At 42.0% G+C, this 20,820-nt stretch overlaps 2 protein-coding genes across 3 annotated transcripts in view; both read right to left on the bottom strand.

Moving 5' to 3' along the window:
* Positions 1 to 1,636: 1,636 nt before the first annotated feature.
* Positions 1,637 to 7,284, bottom strand: tlcd5a (TLC domain containing 5a). 2 transcript variants are annotated; one of them, XM_056283573.1, is made up of 3 exons: positions 7,147 to 7,284; positions 5,762 to 5,964; positions 1,637 to 5,152 (listed from the first exon to the last, which is right to left on the bottom strand). In XM_056283573.1, exons 2-3 carry the CDS (start codon positions 5,955 to 5,957, stop codon positions 4,614 to 4,616), a joined length of 735 nt encoding a protein of 244 aa, XP_056139548.1. In that variant the 5' UTR covers positions 5,958 to 5,964; positions 7,147 to 7,284; the 3' UTR covers positions 1,637 to 4,613. The 2 variants fall into 2 exon arrangements, with proteins under 2 accessions (XP_056139548.1, XP_056139547.1); XM_056283572.1 differs by lacking the exon at positions 7,147 to 7,284 and having other exon boundaries at positions 5,762 to 6,252.
* Positions 7,285 to 7,980: 696 nt separating this feature from the next.
* Positions 7,981 to 20,820, bottom strand: part of oafa (OAF homolog a (Drosophila)) — a 38,304-nt gene continuing 25,464 nt past the window's right edge. Inside the window, exons 2-4 of the mRNA XM_056283880.1 lie at positions 12,979 to 13,113; positions 11,019 to 11,199; positions 7,981 to 9,971 (exon numbers count right to left, since the gene is read on the bottom strand). Coding sequence (XP_056139855.1) covers positions 9,697 to 9,971; positions 11,019 to 11,199; positions 12,979 to 13,113 — 591 coding nt within the window. The 3' untranslated portion in view covers positions 7,981 to 9,696. The remainder of the gene's footprint in view (positions 9,972 to 11,018; positions 11,200 to 12,978; positions 13,114 to 20,820) is intronic.

Here is a 20,820-nt window from a genome sequence, read left to right as displayed (position 1 = left end):
GCATGATGTCATATGTACGGGATGTAACTTGGAGCAGCACGGTGACTTGTCCTAAGTTCAATAAGCGCCTTTCTGTGTGATGTTTGTATCTTCTTCCTATTTTTTCATCTCACAGTCAGAAACCATGTGTGGTAAGCTGGATACTTTTAATTGTTTATAGATTAGTGAGTGTAATTGGGTTTTGTGAAAGACTTAATTCTTCCCAATACCTGCTGGGATAGGTTCCAGCACCTGGCACGGCCCTCAATTGGATGAAGCTGGCAGATGATAATGGGAAGCTGCATTTTGTATTTATGCCCTAAGTAGATGGAACGCCCTGCCTGAGGATCTGAGAGAGGCCCCCCACACTGGACACATTTAAAAGCAGGTTAAAAACCGTACTTTCTAAAGCAGCCTATGGCTAAGTTCTTGGTGCGTGTGTGTGTGTGTGTGTGTGTGTGTGTGTGTGTGTGTGTGTGTGCGTGTGTGCGTGTGTGAGTTTTGTATATTTTTCTATTTTATATATTCTGCTCCGATTGTTGTTACTTTTAATACTTTTAATGCTACTTTCAATGTTTTTTGGCACTTTTATTTATTTTTCTAACTCAGTTTTAAACTTGTCTGTACTTTTATGAAAATTGTCTGAATTTTTATTTTATCCTTTTTTATGCTCTTATGATGTTTTTTTTCTCATCTTTTGCATGTAAAGCACTTAGAATGATCTCTGTGATGATAAGGTGCTATACAAATAAATTTTCCTTGCCTTGCCTTGCCTGATGGAAAGCTTATGGACTGAGCTCGGCTGTACATGGTAGTTACACCAAATGAGTCATCAGACATGCTAATCATTTGTGTCAACCAGTTCATTAGCACAGAAATAAAAACCAATATTAACTGGTGGGTTTAGACAGCAAGGACCTGGAAAAGTCTCATCACACCAACAAATAATGCGTTGTCTTTATTGTCATTACCCACTCGTACTCTTAGTTTTTTCTTCTTCAGTGCACAGCCTGGATGATGGTTTGTATTCATGTATTTTAATGGACACCGTCTTTCACAATGTATTGCAAGCTTTATGTATTCCTTGAACTTTGTCATTTCAGGGAAAGTTTTTATATTATGTAGGAAATTAATTTGTATTATTCGCCCGTGATATTGTAAGTAAAACACTCCTTGGATCACGATGTCATAATTTCACAATAATATAAGTTCTATATTGGGATAAAAAAATCTAGCAACGTTGTACCCCCTTCTGTATAGTTTTTGGTTGTGAGGATGGGGGTACAATACCTTTTTTTTCTTGCTGAGAAAACAAAAAAAAACATACCTGATTTCATTAAAACCTTTCTGATCTCCATTGTTTTAACATCAATAGCACAGCTGAATTTCCTGAAATGTCTTTTAAATGTTGAAAACCCAACTTTGTGCAATAATTTTTGCTTGTGTAGAATTATATCTTCATTATCACACTGGGGGGGGGCATATTGGGTCCAATTTAAAATTGAAAAATGATTTTTAGTAATTTCTGAGTTTACCGTTCATATTGTGACGCCACCATGTGGGCTGAATAAGCAACTTCAACCACTGCAGCTCTACAGCTGTGAGGCTATACAACATGCAAACACTGTTTCAGTATCTAATATTTGGTTGAGTTTTCATCACATAAAATGCATTAAAGGCATTAAAGAACAAGCTAATTGATCTCGACATAATACTATAATAATTTCAATTCACTCGAAGATGCATATCAAGCTATTAAACCCAAACAAACCCAGAAGAGTTCTTTATTACACCTACACGTGTGTTTGGGGAAATTTCAGCACAGCACAAGACCTAATAAATCCTAAACACTGTTAGAAGAACGGTACATTCAGATCACTAAGGCACAAACTACTTTTTCACAGTGGCAATGCTTAAATTATTCCATAAATTAGCACCTAGATAAATTGACCTTATATTCAACGCTACAATCCTGAAGATAGCTATTTTTGTGTGATGAGGCTGTAGTATTTGTTGATAAAGGTCCTCATCAGAGTTGGTCTGCCATATCTGCCTGTTAGCCACAACAACTGGGCTTCTTCAAACTAGCCACTATTGGCCTTATTCTTTTACAGTGGGCTGCAAATGGTGAAGACATAAAACACTGTGCACCATGCCGTAGCACTCCTAAAGTCCTATCTAACAAGGACCATTAAAATGAACATTTAAAAAAGCATGTGGATATTTGTGGATCGGCTATCAACACACATTTGTTTGCATGTAAATCATCAGGATTGTAGCGTCAAGAATCAAATGAATCGAAGAAGAAAAGTTTATAATGGTAAGATATTTCTAGTAACTGTGGTAACATGTTTGCAGCAACATATACAATATATACCATCAAAATGGGGAATGAAAGGAAAATGACATCGAAAGAAAGGAAATTTGAGTTCTGGTGAATCTGTATCTGTGTTTGATCAGTTTCCTGGGATGGAATTTGAGCATCACTAAGACTAGGCATCTTAAAATGAATATGAACACAATGACTATGAGATGTCGTTAGCCATAGTACAATGTATTTGTGGAATGGAATGTAGTCTTTCACAGCAACGCCCCAAGCAGTAAGACAACTGGCTTACATCCTGACATGGGGATGGAGGACTCAGATCACTCAACATCTCTGAGATTTTCAAGATTATATTTACACTTTGGGAAATATCTTTACAACAGAAGTGTCAGGGGGAAAAAAACTACTCTGCAATCACAACTGAGCCATCATGAAGTGGGTGCTATGCTCATGTTTCTTGACTTTGTGTTCATGACTATCATAATGAATAAATAACCAGCTGTCGCAAAAAATGTATTTTGCAATCAAACTCCTTCAAATTTTGACTGATGTGTGTTAAAAATCTACACTGGCCACACTGTTTTCAAGGCTAAACGCAAGAGGATGCATATCTTTTTTTTGTGTTTTTTTGTGCAAGGCTTTTTACACACTAACATCATGAGTTTTATATATGCAATAACATAATAAAAATGACCATGAAACAAAATAGAATCTCTGTACAGACGAGCCTTAACAGAAATAGACTGGTAAACTCAGAAGAGTAACAAGGGCCGTAAAGGCGCAGAAGGACTCAATGGGCAGCATGGCTCAGGAGGGAGAGCAGGTCATCTAGTAATTGGAAGGTCACTGGTTCGATTCCCATCTCCTCCAGAGAGCGTGTCGAAGTGTCTTTGAGTAAGACACCGAACCCCTAACTGCTCCTGATGAGCAGATCAGCACCTTGCATGGCAGCCTCTACCATCAGCGTATGAATGTGTGTGTGACTGGGTGAATGTGAGGCATACACCATAAAGCACTTTGAGTGGTCGGTACACTAGAAAAGCGCTATATAAATGCAGTGCATTTACCAATGTAGTTTCAGAGTACTGAGAGATCGTTATGGCAGGCCAAAGCTTGAAGGGATGGTTTCGCAAAGTGCCCCTTTGAAGTTAATTTGCATATTATACCTCTAAGTATATCATTCATATCTTTGCCCACTTAGAATGGTCTAGGTGACATCACTTAGGATAGGACAATAGACCTATGTCCCTGAACTAAAATGATAGATCTTCTATAATGCGACTAAGAAAATTTCCCCAAGTGTTAAGGGCATCAAATCTGTCTTTTGTCTAATAGCAATGTTCTTCTTGGAGGACAAAATGTAGAATTGGGTTACAGTACACAGCAAAAAAGTCTGAAAGAGATATCCAGTCATGTGTTGTACATAAAATTGGTTTCCATTTTAAGCAAGCTTAACCTTAGTGGTCACTCACCAATACGTTTTGTCGTGAGAAAGTCGAATTATCTGTCTATTCTTTTGGCCCTAATATAAATAAGAATTCACAGCCTTAAGATTGCTATTCAAGGTACATTTATGAAATGAGATAAACTCTCCCTATCAGCACTGTTGTGTGTCACGTGTGTCACTGTTTTACTTGAGAACACATTGTACATGTTAGTGTGTGAGGGTGTGTGCACGCGCACCGTGCTTTGAAATAACACAGCACAAACTCCTTGTTCTTACAAGATGACTGATTGATCAAAATCATAATTATGCCAATGTTACTGAATGGTCTCTCATAAAGTAATCCAGTTTAAAAGTTTTTCTACCAGCAGTGATGGAGAAAGCTACCTTGACCAACAGGCCTTTTCTGATACAGTAGCCTGATTCACAGTTACCAAAGGAAAAAAAAACTAAGCATGTATATTAGGGGTAACAAAAATCACTGACGTTTCTTTTAGCTAAAAAAGAAAAAGAGAAAAAAAGAAGGTAAAATTCAAGCAACGCTGGTAGAAATTTCAGGCAAATAGCCAGGCCAGCCAACAGCTAAAGAATTGAAACGATTCATGTTACTGTGCTGTTACAAAACACCCCCCAAAGCATTTTCTTTAAAAGCTTAGTTATTCAAATACACCATTTGTTTAGACAGATATCCAAGGGCATTTCTTGATCATAAGAAAATGACTTGACCACTCCCTTGATCAGCATAATCTTATGTACACAAAATGGATTTCTTTAAAACATCTAAGTCCAAAATGAGGCACTCATACATAATGTACATTAGCTTCCTTAAAAAAGTAAGATGGTGTAGAAAAGGAAATCTGCCCTTCAGTCCATCTTCCCTTCATGGCCATTGAGAACAAGTGACTCCTCCTTGTGCTGGTCTTTCCAAAATCTGTACCTGCTTTTTCCCTTCCGGATGGCAAATCGACCAATGTCCACCATAAATACCCAGGAAAGAGTATACATAGCCACTCCGCCGCACTTGATATAGAACCTCGGCCTTGGGGAGATCAACTCACAGTACAACATTGTTCCTCCCACAAAGACCCGCATGAACACAAACAGCAGCACGAACAGGACGTCCACAACATCACCCAGTAGTGTCTCATAATGTCCGGTCTGTTTGAGGAACCAGCGTGCCTGCAGGAGGGGGTTGGTGATTTCACTACCAAAGAGAACAGCACAGGACTCTATGCCAGACTCCCCCAGCCACAGGGTTAACAGGATTCCCAGGATGCTCATGGTGTGGTGGGCTAGCATAACGGGTCCTTCTGTATTGAAGTACACACACCAGCCCATATCAAACATAAAGTAGCCCAAGCTCAACATCATGGCGCTGATCTGCAAGGGCGTGTTCTTAGTGCCTGTGGACAATAAGGAGGAACGCAGTTTTTGTTAATGACCTGTCAAATACACAAGCAAATGAACAGCAATGAGCATATTGCAAGTTATTACTATAACAAGAGCATAATCTTTTGTAGCCCCTGTATAGAGACAGTTTCTTGTATGGAAGTTCTAATTGACATTGTAACTTTACATTGGTTTGAAGGTTGAAACATTAGGAGCACTACAAGATAGGATGCTTGTTCAACTTTTAGAACATTTTCTGAAATCTAATTCTGATGGACATAAATAGTTTTAACAGGTCATAAACCTACCTACTAGGGGCTTTTCAATAATAAGGCACCACATAATATGCACTTTAAGAAGCATAAAGCATAGTGTTTTAATTCTGCAATTACTGCAGTGAATTAACGTACACAGAATTAAGGCCAAGGACCACACTTTAAATGCATACCTTTTGTAAAGATCTCCCCATTCATTTTTTAACTATTGTGAAAATTTGACTTTTACAGGTTGACAATATCTATGGCTCTCTAAACAGAACAAGTCTGCTAAAGGATATGCTTTCTGCAGATTATGTGCCCTATCTTTTACACAAGAGTTCAATTAACAGTGGGTAAGCACCTTACCTGGATGTGTAAACGGCCAGGGTCCATCCACATAACCTATGTAAGCTGTGATACAAACTGCAAGGATTCCATGCAGCAGGGTGACCAGGCGACAGTTCCATTCGTATCCCCGGGATCCACTGACGTTACACAGGATGATGTAGAGAGAAACCCAACCGGAGAGGCACAGGAGTGCAGCAGCAGCAAGCAATGCCATTCCTCAGCTAAAGATGTACAAACCAGCAAACAGTTGATGGAGCCAGCTAGTACTGCCCTTCTCTTTTGTAAGCAAATATTCTAATCAGTTGTCATCAGGCATTCCAGCTATAACTGACACTGAAACAGAAAAAAATAAAACACGGGAAGGCGCACTGCTCCGTACAAGAGCGTGGCAATTTGTGAAAAACAGATACACCATCCGGAGAATCTCTGTTGATCCTTTGAATCCTTTGTAAGTGGACAACAATTAGCCTTTGCCTGAACTATAATAGCTCTACAGTTGGCTGGCTGAGCATCTTGGTGGGGTGATGGGGACGTCTCATCTGGTCTTGTGACCTTTGTACTATGAGATGAGACCATACAGATGGACAGGCCTATACACCCACTGGTAAGTGGGATTTCATGCTTGTGGACCTCAAGGAATTTCAAAACCAGCTCAGAGGTTATTGTGTCCGGGGCCGCGGACAGTTCCCACGAGACGATAGCGATTTCAGGCAAACTTCCAGTGTCGAATCGAAGTTGATCTGATCAACAAAAACAATAACAGGCTGGGTAACTCCCTTGATTCCAGGCAAACTTAAAATAGATCCAGTGACTGTTAGAAATGCTTTCGTGAAACCCACTCGTGTTCGGCATGTTCCATGGTTAGTATCAAGTAAGGATGCTATTGTGACCAACTAAACTTAGCACAAAAAGTAAGGAAATGTGTGTTTGGTAGATTATTTCGTTGTTGTAACAATGCTTCTTGGCAATAAATCTTATATCAGCCACCTGACTGTCAGCCCCTGGGGTACCAGAAGCTCAAAACAAGAGTCAGTAGCAACAGCAACATACGCTGTTTGGCATTGGCAGAGAAGATTGGGCAAATTTTTCATGGGCGCAACCCACATACTCAGCTCTGCTGCTCATCCCACAAATGCATGTTCCTTACAAATGTGGCACCATTTAAAAGGGAACTAAACAGGCTTTCCAACGGTATAAGATTTACTGCCAAGAAGCATTATTACAACAAAGAAATAATCTACCAAACACAAATTTCCTTACTTTTTGTGCTAAGTATAGTTAGCATGGACGGATGGATGGCTAGCTAGATGCGAGCTACAAGGCTAACAAAACACACTACCCAAAAGCGCTGAACAATACCGCATACTGACTAGCGAAATTAGAATAAGAAACAATTAGCGTACCTGAGGGCAAAAAACGTGGTTTCTCATTAAAACAGAGCCTCGGAGGCTTCTTCAGCCCACCGCCACTTTGAATCTCGTAGAGGCACGCCTGTGGCAAGAGCACCAATTTTATTTGCCCCCTTATTAATAAGTATCATCATATTATCAACAACAGCCTCAGCATCGCATAGTACCCCTCCCCCTACCCCCTGTACGCCAAACACGGCAGGTATAAAATAAATACTGCATCCCAGTCAAAAGTTGTTGATTGGGGATGCTCGCCGCTGTGCTAATATGCCATTATAATGAACAGTGGCGTGTGAACGCTGGCTAACATGCTTCGCTAACTGTATACCTACTCAGCCTGCCCGTTTCCTTGGCATCACCGTCCAAGAGCTCTTCCGCGGAGTGTTATTGAGCCGTGGCGACGCCTTGTGGTCACTGACGCGCATTACACATACATGTTTGCAGGACACGGCCCAGCGCCGTGGGTGTCGCTGGGGGAACAAAATGGAAGGAGGTTGTGCCGGAGTCGTTCAAAGGCCTCAAAAACACCCATCCATCCATTATCCGAACCTCTTATCCTGCTCTCAGGGTCGCGGGGATGCTGGAGCCTATCCCAGCAGTCACTGGGCGGCAGGCGGGAGACACCCTGGACAGGCCGCCAGGCCATCACAGGGCAGAGAACTGTTAATAAGGGTCTGAACTGTAGTTGGCATAAGAGATGCTAGGCTATCTGAAAGCTTACAGCTGGACGCAGATTTGACATTCGAAATAGCTATGACAAGAGTGAGACAGAGTGAATGTTCTATTCTAAAACACGATGTGGCGACTGAAAGGATACTACTGTGCAAAGAAAGACTTTTATTGAACAAATATCGTAAAACACGAGTCCTGAATAGTACAAGGGCTCAACTGCTGCATTTTCTCACTAGGGGAACTGTTTATTACACATACAAAAAAAAACCAAAAACAAAACGACTCTTTCATAGAAAAATACTTATGACAATTGAATTTAAAATTACAACAGCAAACATAATAGTGGAAATGTTAAGGCACTTGATCACCCCAAACTGCACAAACTGAAAGGTTTCACACATTTGGTTTTTTCAGTTAGGAGGAAACAAAACCAACACGCAAGAAACAAAATAAACACTGTAATCAGAGTGAAATGAGGGGAGGTCAACCAATATTTGAAAAAAAATCGTACTAAAATTACTCCACAGAGCTATGCAAATGTAATTTGAAATCCCATTTGGTCCCACATGTTCAAGAAGTGCTCCTTGAATGACACAATGTTAGAGACAATGGATGTGAGGTGCGTAAACGATGAAAAGAAATAACTTGCTGAAATCAGCAAAAATTACAAAACAGGATCACGAAACAAGTCTTTTTTTTTTTTTTAGCAGAAAACACAATTCAGCTTTGCATGGCCAGAAGATGGCAGTACAGATAATGAAGTAGGAACCTCTGCAGTATGTAATGTGACATGGCAAAAATTTAACTTACTTTGAGCAACCACAACTTTACACCTTCCTTTTGACTAAATTTCCTTGGAGAATGCTGACTTTGGTTTACATGAAGCTTTCAAAAAGAATGGGAGAAAGTGAGCTTGGCATTGGTGACAGAGTGGGGTTAGTCTGACATTGGTCTCTCTTAAACAGGATAATAAACTTATTTGGTAAATCACACCTTCTCAATGAATAGGGATTTGGTGTGTTTCACGGGTCACTATGTAGCATGAATAGGCTTGGTTTTAAACAGAAAAAGTAGGTTGGGCATAGTATTACTTGAACTTGTGTGATGCGAAACCAAAGAAAAAAAAACCCCAACAAAATCTCATGAGGTTATAGTTAAAAAAAAGGTACAAAAATGCTCCTCCATAATCTCACTTTGCAAAAAAACAAAAACAAAATAAAATAAAATAAATAAAGCCAGCTTCAGAGAAAAATTACCCTTGTTAGCTGCTCTGTGTTGTTATTAACAGAACTTTAGCTGGCTTAAGGTATACTATCAATGTCATTTATGCACAGATAGATTCTCTGTCCAAAATTTCCTTCGCTAATTTTGGAATTCTTTTCCCATAACAGCTTATTCTACACAGCATGTAGTTGCTTCCCTGCTGGTGTCTAACTGGCCAGAAATGTAAGAGACTATGCACTTTCCAGGTTTGTGCATTCAGTAACAAAGAGGTTGTAGTTGTTGACATCTATTATTTGCTTCAATAACTTCTCCCAAAAAGGCACAACAGTTCAACAGCTTCCCGGCAAGTCGCATAAGAAATGAAACTGACTAATTTAATTTAGCTTTTAAGTCAGGGGGTTGTCTGAGAACGCACTGTAGCTTTGCATCCAAAAATGTTTTGGTCTCATTAAGGAACCTGAATAAATTTGAGTCTGGAGTTCCTTTACCTCACTGCTCACCCATGCGAGACATGTTGGTTCACATCTTGGAAAATAAGATCCAATATCACCATATCAGCTTTGAAATACAAAGGTGAAGAGGCACCGCTGGCTGGAAGAGGGATGGGAGGTGGCCAGGTTCTCTCCTTTTCACCATCCAGAGGAACGGTTAGGTCTCTTCGTCCCATAGACAGAGTTGTTTTTGGGGAACGTAGTAAGTGAACTGGTAGCCTTTGCTGCAGCTCTTTATGCCACATTTGTAGGGGGTGCCTTTCCCGGTCGTGTCCCGGCTGCGACAGTACTTAAGAAGGCAGGGGTACCACTCCAGACGCAGGCTGTAAACGCAGAGGCAAGGCTGCCACAAGTCCTTTGCAGAACGACAGGCCTGCAAGCTGGGCACCTCCACAGCATGGGGCAGGATCTCAAATATGGAGCCCTCCACTCCTACAACACAGGCATAACATAGAAATCAAGGCTTGTTGTGACAAAACACAAAGAGAGGTGAGAGGCTTCAAGAGAAGTGCAAATCAAACATGGGAAGATTGTCCCTCGAATTTCCCTCGACAATTATATACTGTACAGGACCGGGAAGAGTGCAAACAAAATGCCTGAGAGGGGAGATGATGTCGTAAAAAGAGGACTTTGTTATGCAAAGGATGTGATTTACTCCATAGATAGCGGGGCAGAATGCTTGCTGAACCATGACCATCAACATTGTTCCCTCTCCAACAGTGCTGTCATCCCACAATAGTGCTGTCATAGAGATTCTCTTCACCCTGGATAATTTGGACTTAACCACAATTAAGATACTGGATCCATTTGCGAAACAGCCCTTAGAAAACAACTAATTTATGGACTATAATTTCATTTGCATTCATAATTTAGGGAACATTGAGCAGAGTGAAAGCATGCAACATGTTCTTCGAGGAATTGGTGTTAAACGTTTGCCTTAAACTCTGCATATCAGTGCACATCGTCTAGTTTTAAAATATTAAAGGTTTCAGTTTGACTTAATTTGTTTTATATCTCAGTACAAAAAATAAAAAAAGGAAAAATAGATATCCTGTGAATGTTGAGAGATTGAAGGAGGTTTTGTGTGTGTATGTGTGTGTGTGTGTGGGGGGGGGTCAGAGAGACTGCAAAATGACCAGAGTAACAGATTTTATTCTTATCCACAGAGGGAGAAGAATGGGTTATGGCTTCAGAAAGAAACCATGGTCCTAATGTAAAGACCCAGAGATAATGTTGGAAGTCACATCACTAAATTAAGGTGTAAGGGAGATTGAGAGGGATGGTATGAAAATGTGCATGCTTGTGTGTGTGTGTGAGAGAGAGAGAGAGAGAGAGAGAGAGAGAGAGAGAGAGAGAGAAAAAGATGAGGGAGAGAGAGAGAGAAAGCGAGGGAGAGAAAGAGTTGCAATTAAAACTTCCCAAGTGGTAGGAGAGACACCATTTTGGCTCCAAAACCAGCAAAGTAAGTTAGTGCCTGACCTTTGCTAAGCCAGTGTTTGACGTCGGCCTCCCTGGTGTAGATGGCCTCACGGGCCTCATTGCACATTTTGTGAATGTGGGAGCTGAGAGGCCAGGCCCGGCTCAGATTAACTGCCACGCTCATGGTCAGCTGCTCCAGTCCTCTCCTCTCCTCTGCCAGGCGAATGGCCTGTGGGTTTTTCTGAGCACACAACGAAATCAACAAGTGTTAATGGTCACGATGTCGATAGCAAAACATTTACGTTGCCAGTTATACCTTGAGTTGCAAGGAGTGGCAATTAATCATCATTTATTATCTTCTTCTTCTTTCGGCTTGTTCCCCATTTCCCAGGGGTCGCCAAAGCGGATTTCATAGTTTCCATTGGTACCCTGTGAGGGCACAACACCGATGGCGGTCTTGTCAGTCCGCATAATGATTTGGCAAAGTTTTACATCCGATCCCCTTCCTGACACAACCACTAATCCTATGGATGGTGGCACAGGTAAAGTGCAGGATGCCATCCCAATACTCATGGACTTGCGCCCATGCCTGTTATACAGTATGAAAATAATTTGTGCCAACCACTGCCATCTCACCAAGCTATCCTCTCCCCCTCCAAACCCAACAATAACTTTGTCCCACAGGTGCTTAGCACTGTCCTTTTATTCCCCATTCCTACAAAAAGGATCGAGTCCAACCCTTAAGTTAATGTATCTCAAAAACAACACACTCCAACTGACATGGGTGTGTAGGAACCCTCCTATCTGGTCAAATCAGAGTACATGTCCTCTGGTCCCTTCTCATTGCAGCTCCTGTCTTAACAAACCTGCAGGGTATCAAAGAAAGCTGAATCAGTTCATCTAGACACAACGTTTATTGACAGATACGTTTCATCACTCATCTAAATTACCTCTTCAGTCTAAAGTTCAGTTTAGACTGAAGATGTCACTTAGATGAGTGATGAAACGTACCTGTCAATAAACGTTGTATCCAGATGAACTGATTTGACCTTCTTTGATTTTCTTACCTGGATTATTGAGCATGCATCAAGACAACCTGCAGGGTAGCATACACAGTCTGATCTATCAAAGATGCTCTGTGCAATCCCAAAAACGACAAACAATCACTACCACATAAACCAAAACGACAACAACAACAACCACAACAACAACAAACCAAGATAAAAATTGTACAAATGTAATAGAAATGTGGCACGATTTGCCAAGATCTGCCATTTTTGAGCACCCATGGTAAGTACCTGTGTGTGTCGCTGTGATTGCTGCATAGTGTCCTGGGCATTGTGAGTGGCAGCAGAGTCTCTGCGGGGAGGGCCGTCAAACAACAATAAAACAAACTCAGTCGGCCCAGCTCCGGTGTTTTTGAATGCAGACATGTGGGGAGAGAATGTATGTTTGTGTGGGTGGGTAGGGGGGGTTGTTAATTGGTGGTTTCCTTTGTTTCAATCAGTACCATTTGGTCATCCCTGCTTCCCACTTTTTCATTTGGGAAATCATTTTCCAGGAGTTTTCAGGACATTTTCCATGACTTTTGCTATCACTCGAAGTCTCAACAGTCTCCAAATGGACTGTGTAATGTTTAGCCAGTGACTGAATGTACCCCACCAAAACTTCAGGTACTGATGCGCAATCTCAGCAGCCAACAATATATCTCAAACATGTTATGTTGGCTAGAAATTATGCTAAAAATAAGATTTTATAACCTAACTACCAGCTTCCATGACCTCAATAATATTTCTAATACATTTGATCAATTTAATAATTTTCCAGGCATTTTCCATGACTGGAAAACCAGTCTATAAATTTCCAGGATGAGTGATAATCCTGATTTTGCTTTAGGAAAATTAAAGTCTTGCACACAGACCCTGAAAAGTAAAGAAAACAATCAGCCGTCATGTAACTTGTAAAAGACACAGTCTGTTGCTACATTCCAATTAGTTCCCATCCAGCTGTTGTTGCTCACCTGTCTGAGTCGGGCCATGGACTCGCTGGGGATGATCTCATTGTGGTTGAGGCGGGTGATGAAGCAGAGGGCCTGGTACTGACTCTGTCCTCTCTCCAGCTCTCCCAGGATCAGTGCTCGGAATATCTTCACATCCTGCAGCAAGGTAAAAATAGTTTAACGAGATGAGAAGACGCGATATTAAGAGGTCCCTGAAGTGTAGCATAAAATGGGGTTATAATAGCAGAACTTATGTGCTATAGCTGATGGGGATTGCAGTGAACTTGTGTTGGTTGTGCACTTTATGTAGCACTTCTCCAGACACTCAGTGTAAGGAGTTAATAGAACAGCCATACACCAAATGACAAATAGTGTTTATGTTCCTTGTACCAAAAGTACCTCATCTGACAGTTTGTTGACAATTATAACTGTCTGTGGGTCTGTGCAGTGTTGATCATTTCAGTTCCGTTTATTTTATACTGCCAAATTCCACCTTTGTGACTGTTGCTTGACATAATCATCACAGAGTCGTTTACATGCCCTACAAAACTGGGAATCATTTTGCACTGTCGAAAAATGAAGAAGGTGGAAAATTCACCAAAAGAAAACTTGTTCGTGTTGGCAAATATACGAGAGCTCCTGGCAGGGCTTCCACGGACATAAAGAGCTCTGTGAGACAGCATGCAAAGCATGATGGGAAGATCCAGCAGTGGGGCGAGCAGGGCCACAGACCTGTATTCCTATTCATCTGATCCCCCTTACCATGACATCCTCTTGGCTTTGCTTTCAAGACACACAGTCCTTAGTACCCCTCCTCCGCTTTTCACACGCCCGTCTGAAGCAGACGGGCTGCAGGAGAGTAGTAGCTTCCAGGCTCTCACTCCCTAGGCAGGAGGAACTCATGGACAAATCTGATAAACAGGCCAGAGCAAACCTTTTGTTTCCTCTAAAGGTCTTTTTTTTATCCCACTTCCAGCACGCACAAATACACACACTAGCAAGAAAGAGATACAATCTGCCTCAGAGGTCTTCACACTCTTTTGTTGTTTCTAAACTGCTCTGTGTGATCACTGGTTTCTTAATCTGAGAGCTGCTTAATGTGTGTGTGGCGGCACACACAGATGGATATAACACACACAAGACAGCCATGGGATACCGTTTAACCTCTGGAAAAGAGATTACCTTCAGACATTGACTTATGTGACTAAATGTCATATTAGCCTCAGTGACACTGCTCATTTTTCTCGAGCAGCTCCGTGCTACGTGGACATTGACTGAACAGGAAAACAGACAGACTGCAGTACCAGCTACAGGCACCGATCTTCCTATACGGTGATAATAACTGAGTACTTAGGATCTAAAACAGAACAAAATCCAAATGAAAGAGTACATCATGAGAGACATAAATATGTCACAGTGAGCAGTGACATATGTAGGGGAGAAGAAGGAGGAGGAAAAGCTATGGGCAGATGAGCAAAGAAGACAGCAATTTTTCCCTCCAGAGCGGAGACACAAGCAGCCATGACTCCAGGACCTCCCAGACTGTAGACACATGGCGCTATGCTGGGGCATCGTGCGTTTATATACACGACTGGTTGCATGTATGTGTGTATATGTGTGCGTGTATGATGGGTAGGCAGAATGAAGAAAAAAAAATGGGGGGAAGCATTCCTGTCAGACACACATGGATTGCCCCAGGGCTCCCTGGGTAATTACAGAGGAGCTGGGTAACTCCACCAACTCCACTTCTCTGGAAAATACTCAATACCACACTGTAGACACAAATACCTCCTCCTCCCCCACTTCTGTGTGTGGGTGTGTGTGTGTGTGTGTGTGTGTAATTGCCATGGTCAATAATTCTCCAACTCCTCCACTCTGACTATGCTCTTGAATATAAGCCAGGAGGGCAACGCAAGGATACCAAGGCCTGTTTCTCCACAACAGTTTCTGATGAAATATAACAACAAATTGACATAATCACTGGTGTGCCATAGAGAACTGTGTATAAAAAAACAGGCAACAATGAAAACAAAACACATGTCTGACCACAAGGTGTATAGAGCCTAAGCTTCAACCATACCTGGAGTTGATGGTTTATCTGACCTGAAAAATTCCAGTCACCAACCAGTGGGGGATTTCTTAGCGGTTTGGTTGCTGCATAGATAATAATCCTTGCGACTTGTAAAAACAAATAGTGTAATAACAATGACATCATCTGCACTAGAAAAACACAGACAGAAGCAGTAGGATTCAGCTCTGTTTGTTTGGACAGTGCTAGACTCCCTTCTGCCTCCCTAACTCCCACTATCCCAATTCACACTGGCACATACACTACATATAGAAATACTGACCCATGCACGCACAAACAACAAAAATGTGTAATGACAGCCAGGCCTTGGGTGTTGCTCTAAAATAGATAATGATTAAAGGAAGTTAAAGACACCTGCTCAAACAACGAATAAACACCAAAAAAAAGTGAGCTCTGAACTTGACTAAACAAACAACAGATTTCTCTTTTGGAAAAAACAAAAACAAAACATTACCGACCCTCTTGGCAGATTTAAATTTGAGCACTATGCAAACTGCTAAAGGTGGAGGATACTGGTATAGTGTCTTCAACACCACTTCATAAGAATAAACTTGAGGCTGGTGCCTGATCTGGCTAACCATAGTGTGTGACAGAAAGAGAAAGTAACACACTAACTTAGCCTTTAAATTATCATTTGCAAGTACTTTTAACTCCAATCTGTAACAACTCCGTGTATCCAGGAATCTTTTATTATTTGTTACAAGTACAACCCCTAATTAGAAAAAGTTGGGAGGTGACGAAGGCATATGAGTTTAAATACTTGGGGGTCAACTGTCCAAAGTAACGGGGAGTGCAGGAGAAAGGTGAAGAAGAGAGTGCAGGCAGGGTGGAGTTGGTGGAGAAGAGTGTCAGGAGTGATTTGTGACAGAAGGGTACCAGCAAGAGTTAAAGGGAAGGTTTACAAGATGGTTGTGAGACCAGCTATGTTATATGGTTTGGATATGGTGGCACTGATGAAAAGACAGGAGGTGGAGCTGGAGGTGGTAGAGCTGAAGATGCTCAGATTTTCACTGGGAGTAACGAAGAAGGACAGGATTAGGAACAATTATATTAGAGGGATCGCTCAAGTTGGACAGTTTGGAGACAAAGCAAGAGAGGCAAGATTGAGATGGTTTGGGCATGTGTGGAGGGGAGATGCTGGGTATATTGGGAGAAGGATGCCAAATATGGAGCTGCCAGGGAAGAGGAAAAGAGGAAGGCCAAAGAGGAGGTTTATGGATGTGGTGAGGGAAGACATGCAGGTGGCTGGTGTCACAGAGGAAGATGCAGAAGACAGGAAGAAATGGAAACGGATGATCGGCTGTGGTGACCCCTAACGGGAACAACCGAAAGTAGCAGTAGTAGTACTGGGATGGTATGTTAAATTAAAAAGAAAACAGTGATTTTTAAATTACCTTTGACCTGTATTACATTGAAAACAATACAACAGCCCTGTGATGACCTGGCAGCCTGTCCAGGGTGTCTCCCTTGCTGCCCAATGACTGCTGGGATAGGCTCCAGCATCCCTGCAACCCTGACAGAAGGATAAGCAGTTTGGATAAGGATGCAGTGTTGTAGTCGAGTCACTAAACCTCAAGTCCGAGTCGAGTCTCGAGTCCCCAGTGTTCGAGTCCAAGTCATCAGTGCTCAAGTCCAAGCCGAGTCACGAGTCCTGAAAATCTGGACTCGAGTACTACAACACTGAATGGATGGATGGACAATACAACAGCACATTATTTGTTGTTTTACCTCATGGATCGAATTGTTTTTTTCAAAATACAACACTTATTTCCATTTTGATTCTTGCAACACATTTCAAAAAAAGTTGGGGCAGTAAAGCATTTACCACTTTGTAATGTTGCCATTCCGTTTCACAACACTTAAATGTTTAGGGCCTGAAGACACCAAGTGATGAAGCACATCAGGTGTAATTTTGTCCCATTCTGCCTCCAAACAAGTTTTAAGGTGTGCAGCAGTATAGGGTCTTTGTTGTCGCATTTTGCATTTCAAAATGTGCCACAGTCTCTATTGAGGACAGGCTGGGACTGCAGGCAGGCCAGTTAAACACTGCACCCTCTTCTTCTGCAGCCATGCCTTTGTAATGTGTGCATTGTCTTGTTGAAATATGCATGGGTGTCCCTGGTAAAGATGTCTTAAAGGTAGCATATATTGCTCCAAAATCTCTATGTCTACTACTACTACTACTTTCAGCTGCTCCCATTAGGGTTCGCCACAGCGGATCATCCATTTCTTCCTGTCTTCTGCATCTTCCTCTGTCACACCAGCCACCTGCATGTCCTCCCTCACCACATCCATAAACCTCCTCTTTGGCCTTCCTCTTTTCCTCTTCCCTGGCAGCTCCATATTCAGCATCCTTCTCCCAATATACCCAGCATCTCTCCTCCACACATGTCCAAACCATCTCAATCTTGCCTCTCTTGCTTTGTCTCCAAATCGTCCAACCCGAGCAGTCCCTCTAATATAATCGTTCCTAATCCTGTTCCTAATCCTGCTCCAAAATTTCCATGTACTTTTCAGTATTAATGGTTGTATCACAGAAGTGGAAGTTACCTTTGCCAAGGGCACTGACACAACCCCATACTAAGATAAACCTTGGCTCTTGGACTTGTTGCTGGTAACAGTTGTACCTTTTCTTCTTTAGTCCGGAGCACATGGCACCAATTTCTTCCAAAAAAAAAAAAAAAGACCTGAAATACTGATTCGTCTGACCACAATTAACTTTTTCTCTGTGTGATGGTCCATCCCAGATGTTTCCAAGCCCAAAGACGTTGACGGCACTTCTGGACACGATTAACATAAGGCTTCCTTTTGGCACACTGACATTTTAACTGGCATTTGTGGATGTAACTACCTATTGTGCTTGACAAAAGGCTTGCCAAAGTAATCCTGAGTCCATGTGATTATATCGCTTATAGATGAATGATTGATTCTTGATGCAGTGCCGTCTGAGGGATCAGAGCGCATGGTTATTCAGCTAAGCTTGCATCCTTGCCCTTTACGCACGGAAATTTCTCCAGATTCCTTGAATCTTTAATTATGTTATGCACCCTAGAGGGTGAAATATCCAAAACCCTTCCTTTCTTTCTTTGAGTAACATTATTTTCAAACATTTTAATAATTTTCTCATGCATTTGTTGGCAAACTGGCGATCCTCAGCATATCTTTGATCCTAAAGGACTAGGCCAGCGGTCGGGAACCTATGGCTCGCGAGCCATATATGGCTCTTCCGGTGACGGCATATGGCTCCCAGACAATTTTGAGTTGAAAATTATTTTTTTTTCAAAAAAATCAGTTTGGAACTGATTTTAAAATACTTGTGATATTTCTTAATAATACTGTGTCATTTTAAAGTAAACAGAAATTAGTTTTGAAGATAAATTTCACGGGTCACGGGTCACCCGTGGGTCGGGTCGGGAACCAATGGCTCGCGAGCATGTCCGGGTCATTGTAAAGGTGAAGAAATCAATTTTATCAGATAGCCAACTAGTTTATCCGCTTCAACCCTTGTAACGGAAAAGATGGCGAAAAGAAAAAAAGACGATGATTACCGTGCATTCCAGGCTGCGTGGACAGAGGAATTTGCATTTGTGGAGAGAGCAGGATCTGCGGTATGTCTAATATGCAATGATAAAATTGCATCGATGAAACGGTCAAATATAAAGCGGCACTTCGATACGCACCATGCTTCATTTGCATCGAAATATCCAGCGGGGGACAGCAGGAAAAGGGCATGCGAGGAGCTACAGCGGAGAGTGCAGACGAGTCAGCAGCAACTACGTGTGTGGACCAAGCAAGGTGACGGGAATTCCGCTAGCTTTGTGGGGGCTTTGGCAATAGTAAGGAATGGAAAGTCATTCACAGATGGCGAGTATGCCAAAACATTCATGCTTGATGTGGCCAATGAACTGTTTGATGACTTCCCAAATAAAGACAAGATAATCAAACGAATAAAAGACATGCCCCTGTCAGCAAGAACTGTGCACGATCGTAGCATCATGATGGCAAATCAAGTCGAGGAAACACAAATTAAGGACATAAACGCCGGGACATACTTTTCTCTCGCGTTAGATGAGTCAACAGACGTTAGCCATCTATCTCAGTGCAGTATCATTGCCAGGTATGCTGCAGGTGACACACTGCGTGAGGAAAGCTTGGCTGTTTTGCCAATGAAAGGGACAACAAGAGGAGAGGATTTATTCATGTCTTTCATAGAGTTTGCTAAAGAAAAAAAACTACCGATGGATAAACTTATTTCTGTCTGTACTGATGGTGCACCCTGTATGTTGGGGAAGAACAAAGGATTTGTAGCGCTTCTCCGTGAACATGAAAAGAGAGCCATCCTAAGTTTTCATTGCATCCTGCACCAGGAGGCGCTTTGCGCTCAGACGTGTGGCCAGGAGCTTGGCGAGGTGATGTCTCTGGTCATTCGAGTGGTCAACTTTATTGTTGCCCGAGCTTTAAATGATCGCCAGTTTAAAGCTCTGTTAGAAGAAGTTGGGAATCATTATCCCGGTCTGCTTTTACACAGCAACGTGCGTTGGTTGTCAAGGGGGAAGGTGCTCAGCCGTTTTGCAGCTTGCCTGAGTGAAATCCGGACTTTTCTTGAAATGAAAGGCGTCAAGCATCCTGAGCTAGACAACACTGACTGGCTCCTGCAGTTTCACTATCTCGTGGACATAACTGGCCATCTGAACCAGCTCAATGTGAAAATGCAAGGTATTGGAAATACAATCTCATCCCTTCAACAAGCAGTGTTTGCATTTGAAAGCAAGCTGGAAGTCTTTCTCAGGGACATTGAAACAGGTCGTCTTCTGCACTTTGAAAGACTGCAACAATTTAGAGATGCATGCTTAGCAAGTGACTCCACTCAACATCTGGATCTCCAGCAGCTAGCTGGCTTTACGTTCAATCTCCTGCAGTCATTCAAAGCACGTTTTGGAGAATTTCGTGCGCGCACTGGTCTTTTCAAGTTCATCACTCATCCACATGAGTGTGCAGTGGACAAAATCGACCTGACATGCATCCCCGGGGTCTCTATCGGAGACTTTGAGCTGGAAGTTGCTGACCTGAAGGCATCAGACATGTGGATGAGTAAGTTCAAGTCACTTAATGGAGAGTTGGAAAGTCTTGCGCGACAGCGAGCAGAGCTGGCGAGGGAACACAAGTGGACAGAAATTAAAAATCTTCAACCTGAAGACCAGCTGATTCTTAAAACTTGGAACGAGCTTCCTGTGACATACCACACAATGCAGCGTGTGAGTATTGCCGTATTGACCATGTTTGGCTCTACATATGCATGTGAACAGTCTTTCTCGCATATGAGGAACATTAAGACCAACCTACGCTCACGTTTAACTGATGGAAGCCTCAACGCCTGCATGAAGCTCAACCTCACCAGGTATGAACCAGACTACAAGGCCATCAGCAAAACCATGCAGCACCAGAAGTCGCATTAAAAGTAAGACATATTTAATTTATTATACGTCTAAAATACTATATGGCTCTCAATGAAATATATTTAGAAATATTTGGCTTTTATGGCCCTCCCAGTCAAAAAGGTTCCCGACCCCTGGACTAGGCCTTTCCTGGATGCTGCTTTTGCACAAAATCATGATTACAATCACCTGTTTCAAATCACATCATTATTCAATTATTTTACCTCATCACTAGCCCTAAATTGCCCCGAGCCCAGCTTTTTTTTAGATTGTGTTGCAGGCCTGGATGGCAGGAATTGATGCATATTTACAAATGAAATGATGTTGACCAGACAAAAC

The sequence above is a fragment of the Lampris incognitus genome, chromosome 7 (assembly GCF_029633865.1).
Source record: "Lampris incognitus isolate fLamInc1 chromosome 7, fLamInc1.hap2, whole genome shotgun sequence".
In the NCBI taxonomy this organism is placed as follows: Eukaryota; Metazoa; Chordata; class Actinopteri; order Lampriformes; family Lampridae; genus Lampris; species Lampris incognitus.
This window is presented reverse-complemented; position numbering and strand designations above follow the sequence as displayed.